Below are 20,165 nucleotides of genomic sequence, written 5' to 3'. Positions count from 1 at the left end.
ATAATTTTACACAAAAAAGTGCATGTAATGCAAACATTTTTGAGAAATAATATATTTACTGATAGGTAAGGATACAATAATGTTTAAAAGTGAAAAGTGATGTGACATGTGGCCAAGTATGGAACTTGTCTTAATAATTCCTCCTTGAAACGAATACAAGTGGTTCAAAATGCTGCCTCTAAGCTTTTAACTAAGTCACCAAAGAGATCACATGTAATACCAATTTTTATTTCTTTGCATTGACAACATTATTACATTTAGAATTCATTTAAAGATTCTTGTGATAGTGTATAGAGCATTGCATGGTCAAGCTCCTGCTTATAAAAGAGTTGCAACCTTACAATTGCAGCATGCGTCTGAGATCCTCTGAACAGGTCCTGTTAGCCGTCCCTCTCTCTAGACTAAAGACTAAAGGTGTCTGTGCCTTTGAGGTTGTTGCTCCTAAATTGTCTGTTTTAGTGTCTGTCACTTTTGTTTGATTATTTTTATTTATTTTATTTTTTTTAATTTTATTTAAAGCTCTCTGTGACGTTTGCCCTAGAAGGTGCTATAAAAATAAAATAAAAAATACTTTCCTTATAATGTACTTATTTTACAATGAGAACCACTTGAATACAATTAATTAGCTAATGATAAAAATAATAAGCTATTTTTAAAAAAGAAGTAAATTCCTTGTAGTGCGTGTCAGGTGGTCACAAGATGAATTCATTAGGGCAAAGTATCACACACAAGGCTGGGATTATCACATCCCAAAAGCCCTAAGGCACTGCAGAGTTGGCTGATTAAGGAGACAATGGGCTTCCCACTGGCAGGAAAAGAGAGGAAGAGAAGTGCTCATTCACTCAGAGGACAGCAGAGGCTACAGCCCTATGGTTCACATTGCCACAGGCATCCTCCGATCAGAGCAAGACACTCACACAGGCCTGAGGGCCATGCACACACACTCAAAACAAAACACATTGTTCACTAAAACTTATCTCAAAACATATGCTTTGTCATGGGGTCCAGTTTGAGTCAGGCAGGATTAACAACACTGAAGACAAATCAACTTTGCCACCATAACCTCACATTGTTGAATATTTATGACAGCGTTGTGTAGATTGCTGGTGTGAGAAGTTCAAAGATGTGTAGGTTTGAGCAAAGACAACACTCCCTGAACAATAACAACCTTCCAAGTCAACTTTTAACCCAGCTGTGTACTGTACAGTCATGAATCTGGATGGATTTATGATTGCTGGTGTAATCTAAATAAACCACTTTATTTATTTTCAGGATTCAGGATTTTTAATAACCTTGTTGTAAAAGTGATTTAACATTGACGTCATATGGAATTACATTGGCTTGTTTAAAGCAAGTATTAAACTGATGTTAATATGAAATACATTGAAGGCAGGGGAAACACACACACACAAACACACACCAGAAAACTACATTTTGGCTTTTGACTACTATTTAGTTATAGTATAGTATTCTGTTATTTGCATGTGTAAATATTTGTCTCCTTCTGTGGTGATATGCATGTGTATGCCTGTCACAGACTTCTAGTTATCTTGTCTTTTAGTTTCATTTTCATGGACTCTTAGTTTGTATTCTTTAGTTCCTGTTCTCCTTTGTTCAGTTTTCCCACACACGTATCCGTTGTCATGGTGATTAATTTACTCTCATAGGTGTTTATCATTATTTCCCTCATTTTCTTGGTATTTAAATTTCAGTCTTTTCAGTGTTCATTTGTCCGTTCTCGTTAATGCACTAGTTGAGCTATCATGAATGTATTTGTAGATTTCTCTTAGATCCTCTAAGTGGGTTATTAAAGACTTTTTACATAATCTTCTTCATTATCGTCTGTTTCTATAACTATGTGTGACAGAAGAATGGACCATAAATGGAAGATGGAAATCGCTTCCATTAATGTTCCCCCATTTAGGAGAAATAAACTTTTAGAGGAGCGACAGTATGCCTGTTCCAGTATGGCAGAGACCTGGAGGTATACGTGGAGGAGTTCCTCGACGTCTGCCATCATGCCACCTGTGACGACGTCTGTTTGGTGTGGACTGGACACAGATCTCCGCTTCGTCATGCCCTGCAGCGATCGCTGCTGGACCCTGGAGGCTTACATTAATTTCTCACTGTGAGACGAACGGACCCGCGTTCACAGTGGGCGATGTGAAGGATAACAGCAGCCTCGTCCAGCCACACCTCACAGATGTCACACAGCCAGACCCAGAGCACAGCCCACCAACACCCCTCACTAAGGAGACGGCCACGCCAGAGCCCCCCGCTGATGGAGAGTTCTGCCCACCGCGAGCATGGAGCCTGTGACGACAGCGCCCACTTATAGACCGGAGCCGAAGCCCCAACATGAGTCTGACCAGCTTGATATGAAAATATGGGAAATGGGCAGCAACTGAAATATTTGATGTCACTGGGCAGAGCATACATAAATAGGTACTGTAAATTATGTTACTGTTAATAATGTTACTGACGTACCATTGGTTCCCTGAGAAGGGAATGAGACATACAGCTTTAGCGGACACTATGGGGCACACCTTTCTCCTTGAAGTACTGAAGCATTATTCACTTAACCAATGGTGCTAACCCATGGCATAAGCACTGATGAGCACCATTTCCTCAGAATCTTTCGACTGAATAAGAGAGCTTATGAAAGACCTGAGCGCAAGTAACAAGGCATGAACGTCTCATTCCTTTCTTAGGGAACGGAGGTTACTTCAGTTACCGGAGATGTTCCCTTTCCAGAGGGTTTCTCGATGCAGCTATTATAGTTTTTGTTAATATATGGAATTATTATTTTTTATTTCCTGCTGTTATTTTCATTTTAAAGTTTTTGTAATTTTATTGTTTGTTTTTGTTGTATTTATTTGTTGATTTTCTGTATAGTTATTACATTAAATTTCAGTTTTAGTGTTAGTTATTTTAGAACATTAAGATAAACTAAATTCTCCTGCTTATAAAAGAGTTGCAACCTTACAATTGCAGCATGCGTCTGAGATCCTCTGAACAGGTCCTGTTAGCCGTCCCTCTCTCTAGACTAAAGACTAAAGGTGTCTGTGCCTTTGAGGTTGTTGCTCCTAAATTGTCTGTTTTAGTGTCTGTCACTTTTGTTTGATTATTTTTATTTGTTTATTTATTTTTTATTTTATTTAAAGCTCTCTGTGACGTTTGCCCTAGAAGGTGCTATAAAAATAAAATAAAAAATACTTTCCTTATAATGTACTTATTTTACAATGAGAACCACTTGAATACAATTAATAAGCTAATGATAAAAATAATAAACTATTTTTAAAAAAGAAGTAAATTCCTTGTAGTGGCTTGTCAACTAGCTAAAATAAAACAGTATAAGTATTTTATTTCAGTTAACATTTGTTTTATTTCAAGTAACATTTTTTTTTATTTTTGGTTTACTATAATAACCCTGTTGTAAAAACTTACCAAACTGTCTTAATCATCTACTCAGTGTTTATCTTTCAATACATAAATATGAAGATATATTTACTTATTAAGCACTTTTAACAATTATTTAAAACTTTTAAAAATGTAAAAGCTTAACCATTGCTTTCAGAAAAATGTATGAACATTTTGTGAGATTAATGCTTTAATAAAGCAAAAACACCTGGATTATGAAAATTAAAGAGAATAATGTATTATTATTATTATTATTATTATTATTATTATCAATAATAATATAGAATAATCTATTTTGGGCTGGCATCTGGGATGGCGTGTTTTATTCCTGATTAAATAAAGATATGGTATATTTAAATATTTGTGTTATTTGACAAACACCAAAGTGATTTAAAAATCTGAATGGCTGTTTAAAAACCTGTAAATACTGTTTGACTTCCTTTGACCTCCGTGACAGACAAGCAGGTGTCAGAAGTCGTTTGCGCGGCGCTGCTTTGTGTATAGGGGTAACCATGGTAACGGTGTATTTCTGCTGTTCCTGACGTACAGAATTATTGATCAGCACGTCATAGAATTTCTGTGGTAAGTAATACCTCTCATGCACTTTTATGTGGCACCCTAGAAACATGTTTTGTTCATGAAATACGTTTTGTGAAGGAGAAACAATTGTTAAAATGTTATTTAAATTTCACACATTTTTATGTCACCATATTTATATAAACATTTAGAAAACATCACCAAATGACATGCATCTAAAGGCAAAACAGAAGAATATAAGGAAATATTAACCGCTGTTGGCTCATTTACTTGCTGTATATCCTAACATTACCTCTGGCAAATCAACACATAAACAACTGACACAGTTTATAACATTTTGTGCAAAGATGAACAATTACGTCTTCTGCTAGTTAGTTAAACATTCAAAAAACATCTTAACCTGCATTTGGACCTAGCTCTCCTTCATTTTTAAGTTCAACGTATGTTACAGAAACTAAAGGTCCATACACAATACAAGACACATGGGATATATGACAATGGTTAAATAAATGTTCAGTCGTGTTCCAAATCATTTTGGCACAATTTGTTTCTCTATATATTGGGATTATATTAAAACTAGTAAATAAGTTTCATGCCAGTGTGGAAACTTTTAAACCATGTGTGCAACTTGGTCCATGTTAGGTTGTGCCAAGTCTCAGGCTCAGCTATCGTGTCCACAGACTGTTGGCTGAAAGTCTGATGCATAAGGCACACTGTCATAATCCCAGCCTATGTTTCCTCTGTCTTGTGTTTTGGACTCTTATTTTGAAATATATTCTCCTGTTTTTTTCTGTGACCTCTTCCTGTGTTCAGTGTCCCTTGCTGTGTCCCAATTCACATATTATCCATCCTAAATAGTATTCGAAAATAGAATTAGTATGGCCCAAATCGTAGTATGTTGAAATTAATATGCCAAAGATTCCTGGATAGTCTACTACTTCCGGATAGAATTTGAAGTGCAGATCCGTGCACACTCTAACGGCTAATATTGCCCACAACCCATTGTGCATTGGACGAGGATTCGATTAGAACTACAAACACGCTTTTTAAAAGTGTTAAAATCTACAAACATGGCAGGTTTGTGAGACCGACGGACAGGTAGAGAAAGGGATTTGAGTGATAAATAACATCTAATCTGATTAAATTTGTTTTAATTGAATGTTATCCGCATTATATTTCATCTGCAGCAACATTGTGAACTTTTATAAAGATACGATTGGTCATTAACTTTTAAATGCATCATTATGCAAACACATAAGGAGAGTTCTCAGCATGAAAGACCCGTGACTGGCAGATCAACATGCCTCTTCATTTCTCTCAAATGCAGTAGGAAATTATGTTAAATTAAGCTAAATGTGGATGATGTTAACTGTGACAAGATGATTGACAGTGCAGTTTAAATGGTGACAGGATGCACGTAACTAAGCAACAGAGCGTCTGTAGTTTGTCCCAAAGCTTGCCTACTATTCTGCTACATACTCAAAAGTATGTACTTTTTCTTTACAAAAAGAGTACATACTTTTAGGGCATAGTAGGCGATTTGGGACGCAGCACCTGTTTGCCTTGCTGCCTTGTTTGTCACCATAGTTACTCTTATTAGTTACCATGCTAACTAGAGCCCCGGGTTCTCTTGCGTGTGACTCTTTTATTAGCTGAATGATCTCTAATTAACTGCAGATTCAGGAAACTCTCAGGAAGTGAAGAAATTCAGGAAAAGTGCGGCTTTCGACACCATAGACCATACTATCTTACTTGAAAAGCTGAGAAATTGTGTAGGAATTCAAGGTCCCGCATTGGATTGGTTTAAATCCTATCTCTGCGACAGAACATTTTCGGTGGAGTTTGGAAATGTTTCTTACTTTTCTGCTCCTTTAATTTGTGGTGTGCCTCAGGGATCAATTTTGGGCCCGCCTCAGTTTTCACTTTATCTGCTCCCTTTAGTTCTTATTTTTCAAAAACATATCATCCCTTACTATTTTTATGCTGACGATACTCCGGTCTATCTCCCTTTGAAACATAATAATAATTATGACATATACCCCCTTTTCAACAGGTTAGATCTTGGATGGCTGCCATTTTTTTAACATTGAGTCTAAAACTGAAATTGTTGTTTTTATCCCATCTGCAATTGGTATAAAATGCTGCTGCTAGGTTCCTTACTGGGACTAGAAAGAGGGAACATATTTCGCCTGTTCTGGCTTCACTGCATTGGTTGCTAGTTGAATATCGCATTAAATTTAAGGTTTTATTGTGTGTCTACAAGGGATTATACGGTCAGGCTCCTGAATACATTACAGATCTTCTTCTCCATCAGAATTTCCCTAGATCCTTAAGATCTTCTAACAGCCAATGAGCTTGTTGCTTTACATTTAAATGGATGATTAGCATTGGCATGAGCATTGCAGCGCGCTTTCAGAGTTCCTCTGAAATTCAACAGCCAGATAAGTGAACGGTCTTTTCTTCTCATTTCAGTGCATTATTGTGTTCATCAGCTTAAATTTCTCTACTTGCAAACAAATAGTCGTAAAACTACGTGCAGGTATTCGAGAGTGGAGTAAATACTAAGCATATCGTATAACAGCAGAAGCAGTTTATCCAGTTATGTATGTGAGAATACAATGTCAAAGCATCACAGATTTTAGAACAGTAAAGTGAATTGGGGATTAATGAAACCTCCAATGCTTTCAATGTTTTCTATGGATATTCATATATACATTATGTGCGAATGGGCTGATTTCAGATGGGATTTAAGTGTGATCGGTTTGCAGTTGGTGTTTCACAGCCTTATTCCATCCTAACTCAAGGTGAACCCGTATAACTATCTTCCACAAACTTCCTACTGTCAACAGCCTTACTTTGAGCAACAGAAAATAATTTACCCGCATATATATGTGTACTCGTAGCAGATCTATTCTGCCAAGACCAAATACATTAACATTGTCATATCCATTACCATGCTAAAATCTTCAGAGAGTTCTCATGATAGAAAAATATATGTATATTTATATTTTTTAAAAATTCTGGCGTTAATGATTTCTCACAAGTGTTTAAAAAAAAATTTATTAAACAATCAATCCTGGAAATATTCCAGAAAAAATAAGCTATCACAATATTTTTCCATATCATAGAATATTGATATTTATCATGATATTCATCTACCATAAATGGGGGAAGGAATGTATTCCAGATGTTTGTTAGACCTTGAGAATGAAGGTAAACAGGGCAAGATAATGCTGAACAGCTGGAAAATATAGGTTACTTGATATGCATTGCATTTAACCAATCTTGTAGTCTCAACCTATTGCATTAATTGGTCTTATCATAATTATCAGTAGTGAAATTAATGTAAATATCCTTAGTGGCTGATCATGGACAGCGGACTGGATTGAAGAATCACTGTGAGATTACTGTGAGAATGACAAGTGACGAGACGATGATCTGATGAGACACAAAATGAGACTTCATTGGCCATGAATTACTGGAGTTCTCCTACTCCTTGGGGAGAAGCTGGCCTCCTGTTTCCGTGTTCAAGGGGTTAAGGAGATTAATCAATGTCAACGTCTGCTTTTTTGAAGGCAATAAGCTACAGACTTTTGACAATGCCCTACAGAGCACCACTTTGTTCAGTCACACGTTCAACCAAACCCCCCCCCATGCCTGTCAAGCTGGTTGCTAGAGCCTGCCTTTCTAAGGGCTCCCACTCTGCTCTTCCCTGCTTGACCTATTATTTGATATTTGACCACTCAGTTGCAAGACACTTGCTCTTTGGAGCTCAAATGTCACTGGGGCATCTTGTCAGTTCGCAGACACCTCTGGCTGACAAGCGATTTTACTTTACTGTGTTACAAGGCAGGAAAAACTAGGGGGCAGTGGCTATGTCACCACAGCTGTAGACACTGCCAGACAGGCCATAATAATAGGGGAGAAGCACCAACAGAAATACAACAACATAAAAATATATAGACCTTGAGTTAATTAATTTGATATGATGTGTAAAAAAAATAAAAACGGAATTGACAACCACCTTTAGTCTCTGTGCTTTTAGCAAGACAAAAAAAATGTGGGAGGGGGTTTGCAGATGAAATATAAAACATCAGTGTTTCTGAAATCTGATAATAGACAATTTATGTAATTTCCTAAAGATCAGTGGACGATCTACTGTTTTAGAATACGAACTGAAGAGCTAAGTACACCCTCATTTCCCTACCCTCAGCCATGATAGCTTTGAATTATATCTGCATGCAAGATTGGGGCAAGGACTCTAAATCTGTTTGCCTTGCGCTATAAGTGACAATGCAGTACATTGGAGGAAGATTTGAAATGGAGATAGGTGATACAGGATAGCAGTCACATTATTTCTGGTCTTTGCAACCTCTTCAAAGACTGCAACTAAATGCTTGTCTTCTTTGGAGCTGACATGGAGAAGTGGGTGCTCAGTGAACCATGGCTTGGCTGCCATGAAATGACAGGAATCATTGGCATACATTTCAAACAGCTTGCATGATCCCATTAAAGTGCCACACACTCCACTTTAAAACAGACAAGACAGAATCCACTTTGATAGATTGAGACTAGAATGGATTATTGATTTTTTTTCTCTCCTCCCATTGTTAAGAACTTTGGAAAATTACAACAAAATCTAAGGTGAATTATAATAGCCAAATAATATGGGAATCTGAAAATTAATTCAAGGCACACATCCCCCCAAAAAAAGAAAAGAAGAAGCAGCCTTTATTCATTTTTTGAAAAATATCTTTATACTCTATTTCATAATAGAACATTTTAAAAAAGAGAGAGAGTACAAATAATGCGCTGCCAACCTATGCGTTTTGGCCACAAATGCGCAACTCAGAGTGCAACCTACAAACGTAACGTGAAAAAGGTTGTCACATAAAGCAGCTAATTAGACTCATCTGCTCAGAGAGAATGATAAACAAAGATGATTGACATCCAGGGCTAGTCAAAGGAAAGACACCACTAGATGGAGCTACCTTAAGAAAAAAAGAGTACAAAACCGGTGTTCTGATGTTTAAAATGTTTCTCTATGTAATAACTATTTTAATTGATCTACACCTCTGCTGCTGTAGAATTTGAAGGAACATAAACATGCCATTAAAAAACAAAATAAGGACTATACTATGGCCAAACATTTTCAGATAGGGTTAGTCCCTTTTAATTATTTATTTTGGTAAATAAAATGCTTAATATTATTTGTATGCATGCTTTGTGTGAGAACCTTTTCTTGAGACATTGTTGTGTTTGTAAGTTGCATTTGTGGCTGAAAAGTGTGGGTTTGTAGGCTATTATTTGTACTCTCTTTTTTAAATTAAGGTTAAATTTAAGGAATAATGGTTTTATTAAAAAAATTGAAGCATGCTCTCACTAAACTTTGTAATATGTAAATATATTTCAAGAAAAGATAAATGGTTTATTTATAAATTATGATGATTTGCAGCTTGCAAGAGGTGAGTAAAACAGACACAATGCCATCCATTTGAGGTTCTAGAGTGGGCCTTAACTTTCATAAGACTGAAGCTCACTACAATAAAACTGACCACAAATCTGAGCTTAATGTTCTTTAACCATCCTGTTGTGTTTAATAACTGGGTACAACTGTTTTGGGGGTCAAAGTGACCCATATTGCAATTTGCCAAAAATTTATATTTAAATAAAAACAGAAAATATCATAACGGAAGGCAGGTAAGGATAAAAACAGAAATCCAACAGGTAATGAAAACGGTCACATCTTCACACATAAAGACAGACAAAGAAGTAAGGAAGCTTGTGTATTTAATACACAGGTAAACAATGAACTCGGCCAGACACAGGTGATAGTCTTTTAAATAATAGTCTTTTAATGACATCTAATGATTCTGGTCCTAAATCTGCCTAACAAGATTATATGCACTATTCTTACACTGAATTACATTTTTAGTGGGTGCCTTCTGTAAGTCATGGTAAAAATGTATGATAGCCATTATTTTTTGCTCAGAAAAACAGTAAAACAGGACACATTCTAATGTACAGGAAAAAGAAGAAGAAATACCTTTTCATCCGTTGATTTCTATAAGGCAGCATTTGCACAACATCCCAGCAGATGGCAGTGTGTGCATAGTATTGGCTGCAGGGGCATGACCAGTTACATTTCTATGGGTCTCGACGCACAAAGGAGTGAAGGGACATGAGAAAGTGGATGAGATGGTGTTAAAGAAGGAAACCGTGCAAATAGCAATCAGTAAGTGCAGAGGTGAAATGCATAATCTGGGGAAAAAGTAGTGAAAACAGGAGAGAGGAAATTGTATTTAATTGTATTAAGGTCAAGGCATTGTGCACTAAATAAAAAATTAACAATGGTAGGTAAACACCAGACTGGTTTGTGTGAGGATTGTCAGGAAGAGGAATCAATGGAGCATGTAATTCTAAATTGTTGAAAATACATGACACAGAGAGATATTAATCTGAAAGCATTGGTGTGCAGGAACTCACTTTAAAAACAGCCCTGAATATGACTGAAGGAGGTCAGAGAACTGTTAGACTTCAAAGAGACACTGGTCTTTATTATATGCTATGATGAAGGCATAATTTTTTTCTCTCTTTCCCCCGACTCATCCTATAGATTGTGGACCTGCTGTTTGATCCACACTCCGGAACAGAAGGTGGCTGTAATGCACCAAACAGCTGAATACCAACCACCATAAAACATCAAAGAAGAAGAAGAGATGCCGGCGTGAAAGGTTAATGTATTATGTGGAAAATAATAAATATTTCTCCAAATCTCAGAGTGGTTTTAGGAGCGGGAGAAATGCCATGGATCCAGCTGTGTTTAGAACACGAAATAAGAAAAGCCCAAATCAATAGAGAGAGTAGTGGCCGTATTCTGTGACAGAGAAAGCGTACGACATGATGTGGAGAGAAGAGCTGTTAATCAAATTATGGAAGTTAGGTATCAGAGGTCAAATATATAGATGAAGCAAGGATTTTTTATTAGGGAGAGCAATACAAGTTAAAATAGGAAACAGTTATTCAGAAAAGTTAATAAATGCTGCATTTGAGGATTTGGATAATGGACTGGGGTTATCGCTCTTTGCTGATGAAAAGGGGAAGGAACATCGATTTTACTGTTAAAAAATTACAGGATTGCAATAGTTGAAGAATGGTCACATGGGGTTTTAAATTCTCAGCTGACAAGACAAAGATAATGTTTTTTACAAAGAAAAAATATGGAGGTGAGGTCAAACTAAAATGCTATAATCCAGAACTGGAAAGAGTGAAACGTTTGAAGTTTTTAGGGTTGTGGTTTGATGAAAGAATAGCCTGGGCGATTGGATAAATGTAAGAAAGTAATAAATATGAGGTTTAGTTGGCAGTGAATGTGGGGCCGGTAGGATGGCACTGAAGGCCACATACAGCGGGTTGATTAGATCTGTGTTAGGTTACGGTTGTGTGGTGTACGGATCAGACGCAGAAACGTCTCTTAGAAAGTTAGACAATATACAGCATCAGACTATGTACCGGAGCTATAAAAACTACAGCAATTACAGCACTACAGGTTGAAATGGGGGAAATATCATTAGAAATGAGAAGGATACAGTTATCAGAGAATTATTGGGTTAATTTACAAGGCCATAGTCAAGAGCATCCAACACTAGATACTTTAAAGCCCTGTTGGGAAAAAGAGAGGAAAATTAAAAGCTTTGTATGGAAGTGATACAGAAAGCAACAGAACTTAAAGTTAATCAGTTAAATGTTAGTCCAGCTGTACCGCTACCTGTAATAAAACCTCGGTTACTTCCAGACGCTACAGTACATTTTACATTGTTAGAATAGAAAAATAAGCATAAGGCGTGTAATTCATGTAATGTGCAGACCTATATTAATGAGCACCGCAGCTATGTTCAGATCTACACAGATGCATCAAAGAGTTTAGGCAATAAGATAGGAGTAGCGTTTACTGTTCCAGAATTAGATTGATCAGCAAGGAAAAGGATCAGTGATGAGTTACCTGTTTATACAGAGGACACGATTGCACTATTATTAGCAATACAGTGGATAGAGGAGATAAGAGCTGAGAAATCAAGTTCATCGTTGGCTAGCTTAATATACAGTCTGTTTTAATTGAAATAAAGCAGACATTATACAGAATTCAAATGATGGGTATTTTATGGGTACCTGCACATATTGGTATCCAAGGAAATGAAATAGCAGATAAGGCAGCAAAAGAAGCCGTAAAAACAACATCAAGAAGAAACAGTGGATGCTATGCTGTACTGTCAGAAAGACGAGACTGAAAGAAGGATTCTAACGCAAAATTGAGCAAAAATAAGATATTTTACTAAATAATTTGGGAAATTAATATTATAGTTTTATTTTTCAGTATCTTAAAATAACTAATTTATGGGAGAGGATATATAAAACAAAAGGAAGTCATTTTAGTCCACACTCCGAGGAAAGAAACACACCATGACTTGTCTGTCAGGTTTATTGGGGAGATCAGCTAACAAGATATATGATGATATTATTAGGGTTATAAAAGAATGTGAATTAAGTAAGAGAATATAGAATATAGATAATATGTGTGTGTGTGTGTATATGTGTATATATGTGTTTTTATGTATGGCCCTTTCCCCATTATATATATTGCATAAATCTGGATCCACACTCCAGTCCAGTAGGTGGCGGTAATGCACCTCTAAGCTGGTTTGTCAACCGCCAATAAAACCTCGAAAGAAGAAGAAGAGCTGCAAGCTTTTTCTTTTGGGTCGTTGCGTCTTAATAATAGTCGATATAATATAATAGAAAATAACGCCGTTCTGTTGGTAAATTACGGGGATTTCAATCGAAGCCAGCTAAAAGCAGAACTGGTGTATTATTAGTGCTAGTTCAGGCTGCAGCGCGATGGCGAGCCGTAACCTCCAGCAGGTGAGTAACCCCAGCAGCGCGAGCGCTGCATCTCCGCAGCCGCAGCACGTGCACTCTCCAGCGGACCCCCGCGAGCTCACGGACACCGCCGCTCCGCCGCCGCTGGACCGGAGCCCCGCCGACACCGAGCCGCACGAGATGACCGTCAGCCTGAAGAACTTCCGGAGACCCGGGGAGAAAACGTTCACGCAGCGGTGCAGACTCTTTGTCGGTAATCTCCCGTCGGATATGACGGAGGACGATTTCAAGAAGATGTTCTCCAAATACGGCGAAGCGAAGGAGGTTTTCATCAACCGAGACCGAGGCTTCGGCTTCATTCGGCTGGTGAGACGCTGGCACTGCGCAGGCTGATGTAGTTACACGCATACTCGCATGCACGGATGTCTCTTGGGCTGGGGTTTCTAGGCCAGTGTAATAATGTTATGAGTATTAAGCTGATATATGAAAACATGAGTTTTTTCCCTTCCGTGTTGGCCGGTTAAACTATGCGTCCGAGATCGTTCAGTTCTCCTTTAATCTGATTATTTTCAGGGACCCTGCGATTTTCTTTTTGCAACCCTGTTGACTTTAATGACACCAGATGTGCACATAATGTCTCTTGTCTGTGAGCTCTTTACTAACGAGCTGATCAGTTGATTCGGGTGTATATGCAGCCCTCTACGCACACTTTGATAATATAATCGCCATCGGCTAGTACATGTTTTAGTTTACTCGCCAGACTGATTTACTATTTCTCACACACACTTACACACACACACACACGCTTACACACACACACACACACTTACACACACACACACACGCTTACACACACACACACGCACTTACACACGCACGCTTGCACTTACACACACACGCACGCTTACACACACACACACGCTTATACACTCACACACACTCACATACTTACACTCACACACACTCACATACTTACACTCACACACACTTACACACACACACACGCTTACACACACACACACACACGCTTACACACACACACACACACGCTTACACACACACACACACACGCTTACACACACACACACACACGCTTACACACACACACACACACGCTTACACACACACACACACACGCTTACACACACACACACACACGCTTACACACACACACACACACGCTTACACACACACACACACACGCTTACACACACACACACACACGCTTACACACACACACACACACGCTTACACACACACACACACACGCTTACACACACACACGCACGCTTACACACACACACTTACACACACACACACGCACGCACGCTTACACACACACACGCACGCTTACACACACACGCTTACACACACACACGCTTACACACACACACACACGCACACACACACACACACACACACACACACTCACACACACACACACACACACTCACACACACACACGCTTACACACACACACACACACGCTTACACACACACACACACACGCTTACACACACACACGCACGCTTACACACACACACTTACACACACACACACGCACGCACGCTTACACACACACACGCACGCTTACACACACACACTTACACACACACACACGCACGCACGCTTACACACACACACGCACGCTTACACACACACACTTACACACACACACACGCACGCACGCTTACACACACACACGCACGCTTACACTCACACACACACACACACACACGCTTACACACACACACACACATATACACAATGTAGATTATGCTACTATATGATTCCACCAAAGCAGCTTATCTTTGTTAAATAGCACAGCTTCTTAACTATCTGAATGTACACTCTTATCATCAGTCAATCAAGCATTATATTATGATAATGTGATAATAAAGCAGCAGTTTTGAATAATAGTTTTGAAGAGTCTGAAATAGATGTTGCTCAGTCAGGACATAAAATGCAGGCATCATAACATCATTCAGAGAAATAGTGCTGACTGCATTCAGACGTAAAGACATGAAGCTTTATTTCCAAGATGATGCGTGGTAAGCTTCAATACAATTTAAAGCAATATAGTAACAGAGGCTTGTATTGTTATGTTTATTAGCGGTGCTCCAATCAGGATTTTTGAGGCGATCACAGAAAGCAGTATCTGCCGATACGATCACCGATACCGGTCTTTTCAAAGCCTTCTTTTTATCCTGTAGAAGTATTCATAGTGATGATCCAATCAAGATTTTGACATTTATTCAGGGCCTGAATTTCATTTTTGAAAATGAATTCCTCTCTTAGGTGACTCTTGTGAGGATCGTTTTTTTTAGACATTTTTCAAAAATATATATTTATCTCACCTAAACATTTGATCATGCACTGCATTTTTGTTTTGACAATCGTGCAACTGGCACAATAGCTGACACACAGCGCAAGCCTGATTTTGTGAGCTGCATGTGAGGCAGTGTTGAGCGAGGTTCACACATACTCCGTGTGCAGTCCGTGTGTGTTACAGAAGCAGCTTTCACACAGGAGTCTGCTCCTGATCCAGGGCTGTTTACTACAAACAACATTTATCCACTATTTTGATTTCAAATCCAAACATTGTTACTTAAAATGCTTATTCTGCATTGTGATTCTTTTATATTTATTGTATTACACAGTACAGTAATACAATCTTTCATAGATGTGTTTAAACGCTGACTCAAAAGATAATGGACACTTTTAGAAAAAATGCCTTTATAAAGGTAAAAATTTAAAAATCAGTTTAAACTTATTGGAAAAGATAAATTTCTATCAGTATGAACTGACCAGCACACAGAATATGAAGAATATTAAAAACATCAGGAGTCAGCTGTCTTCGGCAGTCCTTAAGATACCAGCACAATAACACACTCAGCAAAATATCGTCTAGTTATCGTCATCGATAAAATCCTAGAAAATATGGAGATATTATTTTTTGTCTATCGCACACCCCTAGCAGTAAGACAGAATTCGGTATTTGCGTGCTGTTTGAGAGGCAGATTTATGTGTGCGCTTTGGGTGGGATCCATATTTGTGCAAATTTGAACAATTTTTGACTGAAATGCATTTTATTTTTATTGAACTCTTGCCATGATGACCATAAAAGATGTTTGCATGACTTTGCTCACCTGTCTTGGTCAATGGGTTGACTTTATTTAAGCATCCATATTTTAAATTGTCACCATTTTCATTATTCAGGAAACGAGGACGCTTGCAGAGATTGCCAAGGCTGAGTTAGACGGCACGATACTGGGGAACAGGCCCATCCGTATTCGTTTTGCCACACATGGGGCCGCGCTCACAGTCCGAAACCTGTCTCCAGTGGTGTCCAATGAGCTGCTGGAGCAGGCCTTCTCACAGTTCGGCCCGGTTGAGCGGGCAGTTGTGGTGGTTGATGCCCGAGGACGAGCCACAGGCAAAGGGATTGTGGAGTTTGCCAATAAGCCTGCTGCGCGGAAAGCCTTGGACCGCTGTGCAGATGGAGCCCTTCTGCTTACAATGTAATAACTTTTCATTTTCACAGCATGATCAGTGTAGATTAGCGATTGACCTTTATATATCTTTATTTATTACACGGCTCTGTGGAATACTTGATTCTGATCTGAGTCATGACATTCTGAGGTCTGTTATCCCTCGATAAGAACCGCTAAAAGCTGATAACACCGGCTCATCCGGGTAACTGAAGTCTGCGCTGTACTCTTGCTAGGAACAGTGGAAGCTTTGCGTTTGTTTAGCTAATAAAATATTAAAACTGCATTCTATATTATGTGTACAGTTATTTAATTATGTCATGCTGGTATGGCTCTCTCTGACGTTTTGCTACGATTGTTTTGTGTACTGTAATGGATTATAAGATAACTAACAAACTGGTAAGATTTTAAAACATTTTAATCTTAAATCAGTATCTTTTATCATCATAATTATTTATGTGCTGAAATGTGTAGTAAGTGTTTGACTGCAGCGTTTCCCTTAAATGTCCGTCTAGTTTGAACTTGCTGCTGCTCGCAAACTGCTGTCTTCACGGAAGCTTTGCGTTCAAATATTTCAACTCAAATCAATATTTCGTGTCTAATGATGTACTTATGAGGCAAGTAGCCGTGTAATAAGTGGGATAATGTGCATCCAGCCGGTTGTTATCGCAGAATAACCTCCTACAGAGTGAAACAAGACTCCTGATCACCCTGTCGGGGTTATTCTGCGATAACAACCGGCTGGATGCACATTATCCCTTTCATATCAAGTATGTCAAGTCAAATAAGAGAATATTTGAAGTTGACGTGGCTGGTCTTTATGCCTTGTCAATTTTTTTTCACATGGATCTTTTTTTTGTCCCTCAGGTCTCCTCGTCCAGTCATCATTGAGCCAACAGAACAGTTTGATGATGAAGATGGGCTACCAGAAAAGCTGTTGCAAAAATCAGCTCAGTATCATAAGTATGTCATAAGACATTTAGATTAATTGTATTCCAAATGTTTACAGTATAACTAAGGAGAAAAAATAATGCCTCAGTGGAGTTTTAATTAACCAAAAATGAATCACAACCATCTGCAATCCAGGGAAAGGGAGCAGGAGCCACGCTTTGCTCAGCCAGGAACCTTTGAGTTTGAGTACTCCTCGCGCTGGAAGGCTTTGGATGAGATGGAGAAACAGCAGAGGGAACAAGTGGAACGCAACATTCAAGAGGCAAAGGAGAAACTGGAGGCTGAAATGGAGGCTGCCAAACATGAGCATCAACTCATGATGATGAGACAAGGTAGTTTTCTGAAAGAAAACCGCTCTGGATTGTTTCTGTTATGCTGATACTGTGATGAACAGACAGGAGTACACACAGGGCTGGGCGATATAGTTACACAATTTATCACAATATAATGTTTCATGTCGTTCGGTATCGATAATTATTGAAAATGTTTTATAACCTTTCTTAAATGGAGCAGTAGAAAAAAGGTTAAAATTTAACCACTGTATTTTTAATTTACCCAATTTATTAAAACAAACAACAACAAGCTATTTCAGTCTTAACAGACAAAATAACAAATAAAACTAAATAAAATTGAAACAAATATCTCCTTTCTTGTATTTTATATGCAAATTAAATAAGTGTTAATGAAACATTTGGCCTGAGGCCACAGGAGGGCGCAATGAGCAAAATAATGCACCTCATTAAATTGTTTATTCAATGCAATGAAATAACGGCAGGCTATCAAAAAGTGCATACCGTCTAAACTAATATTTATAAATCAAATATGATTTCGTAAATGGCATAAACAATATGAACAAAATGAATATCGATACCGTGTTATCGCCCAGGCCTAAGTACACATGAGTGTCATATACCACAGGGCTGCAATCATTTCCCTGCTTCAGGGAACAGTACTGATGTTCTTCACTTTGTCACTGAAGCATTAGTGTATTTATACCCACAGATCTCATGAGACGTCAAGAGGAGCTGCGGCGCTTGGAGGAGCTCAGGAATCAGGAGCTGCAGAAACGCAAGCAGATTGAGATGAGGTGTGCTGTTCCCATTTGCCATCTTAGCAGCATTCTGAAAATCAGCATCCTTAGCTAAAAACGCTTTGCTAATGAAATGAAAAGCCCCACTGTGCAAGTCAGGGTTCCCACGCGTCCTAGAAAATGAGAGAAAATTTAAAATGTCCTGGAAAATCTTGTAGTTGACCTGGAAAATTATTATAAAAAAATGTAATTGTGTTTTCCTTTAGCCAAGAACGAACGGTTCACCACTGGCCCGAAACTATTAATGTTAGAAAACGCTGGAACGACCATAAATCATAACCGGCCTGTTTTTGCTCCAAGCGCACGATCGGCCACCGGCTCTTTTGTTTTATTTCAGCCAATCTCTGCTCCAGACTTGTTCCGAACTGTAATGCGTCGTCTGCGTCAGAATGCTCTGATCGGCCCAGACTTCAGCGTTCTGAACTCATCCGTGCTCATTCCGGTAAATTGTTCACACATGATCTCTTAACTGTAATTTTCCGGTAAAGTCTATGCGGGAAAGTCTGCTGTTTCTGTTTCGTGCAGATGTTTTTTTGTGTTGCAGAATTTCACAAAGATAAAGTCAGACTATTCTGGTTTTGCTTCAGATTCTGAAATTACATGTACTTTAATATAATTTAAATCAGAAACCGCTCATGTATGTAGAATCTTTCTTGGTGTTTGCCTCTAATTTTAAATGGCTACAGAGAGGTCGGCCTGTAATAGAGCAAAAAACATCTTGTTAATGTAGTCATATTTGCATTCTATCTCATCTCTTGCTTTAAAAAATAAATATTAACAAAATCGGTGCTTTATAATGCTTTTATGCGGATTAACAGTAACAATAATATCGGCTTTATATCGGCCCTGTCTGACCGACTCCTGATCCGGCAGAGAATGGCAGGATCGGAGCGATACTCGATGTGAGAATCAGATTGGTGCATCCCTAGAAGTAAACGGAATGCTTTCAATTTATAATGATAAAATAAAACCATTCTCATGAATGGAGTTAAGCACACAGATTACATGAAATCATTATCCAGAAGATGATGACTTGAAAGCGTACATGCAGTGTTCGGTGGTCAAGCGGTTCAAACAGTCATCTACTGTAAAACCACCGTGTGATCAGCTGGTGTTGTCTGGCTAGTGTACACAAGTGGCCACTAAATGTGCTGGTCCCACTTTATATTATTTATTATAGGCCTTAACTACTATGTACTTACATTTAAATTCAAAGACCGAGGTCAGGGGTAGGCAAGTTCTGTCCTAGAGAGCCGCTGTCCTGCAGAGTTTATCTTGAACCCTAATCAAACACCTAAATAAGCTAATCAATGTCTTCAGAATTACTAAGGCTACAGGCAGGTGAGGGTTTGTCAGAGTTGGAGCTAAACTCTGCAGGACTGAACTGGTCTAGGTGCCTCTGTCTCTGCTTAATCAGATTGACGCTGACATCTGATTATGTCCTAATTTTAGTACAAAGCAGGTGAGCAGTGACTCTTTAACTAGGTATGCTATCTAATGTATTAATTTATCAGACCGCAAATAAGAAACACCGTGGCAGGTGTTGATTTCACAGTAGGCTGTTGCCAGGAAATAGGCATTAGGTGGCAGTGCCTTTCTACATGCTTATACACACACACACTCACACACTCACACACCCACTCACACACCCACTCGCACTCTCTCTCACACGCACACTCGCACTCTCTCTCACACGCACACTCGCACTCTCTCACACACACACTCACACTCTCTCACGCACACTCACACTCTCTCACACACACACTCACTCTCGCTCTCTCTCTCTCTCTCTCTCTCTC

At 38.6% G+C, this 20,165-nt stretch overlaps 1 protein-coding gene across 1 annotated transcript; it reads left to right on the top strand.

Annotated features, from left to right (window-relative positions):
• Nucleotides 1-12,628: 12,628 nt before the first annotated feature.
• pspc1 (paraspeckle component 1) lies at nt 12,629-19,014 on the top strand. The gene is made up of 5 exons (XM_016289520.1): nt 12,629-13,200; nt 16,054-16,355; nt 17,193-17,288; nt 17,412-17,608; nt 18,279-19,014. Exons 1-5 carry the CDS (start codon nt 12,853-12,855, stop codon nt 18,419-18,421), a joined length of 1,086 nt encoding a protein of 361 aa, XP_016145006.1. The 5' UTR covers nt 12,629-12,852; the 3' UTR covers nt 18,422-19,014.
• The last annotated feature ends 1,151 nt before the right edge of the window (nt 19,015-20,165 follow it).

This window comes from Sinocyclocheilus grahami, unplaced genomic scaffold (assembly GCF_001515645.1).
Source record: "Sinocyclocheilus grahami isolate Dianchi unplaced genomic scaffold, SAMN03320097.WGS_v1.1 scaffold249.1, whole genome shotgun sequence".
Taxonomy (NCBI): domain Eukaryota; kingdom Metazoa; phylum Chordata; class Actinopteri; order Cypriniformes; family Cyprinidae; genus Sinocyclocheilus; species Sinocyclocheilus grahami.
The sequence above is the reverse complement of the archived record's forward strand: the minus strand, read 5'-3'. Positions and strand labels throughout refer to the sequence as shown.

What these genes read in the sequence shown, in the direction of transcription:
- pspc1 (XM_016289520.1), top strand. Translation starts at nt 12,853, where the DNA reads ATGGCGAGCCGTAACCTCCAGCAGGTGAGTAACCCCAGCAGCGCGAGC. An exon ending in GGAGCCCTTCTGCTTACAAT is followed by an intron (nt 16,356 to 17,192) that starts GTAATAACTTTT and finishes TTTGTCCCTCAG; the next exon opens with GTCTCCTCGTCCAGTCATCA. An exon ending in ACTCATGATGATGAGACAAG is followed by an intron (nt 17,609 to 18,278) that starts GTAGTTTTCTGA and finishes TTATACCCACAG; the next exon opens with ATCTCATGAGACGTCAAGAG.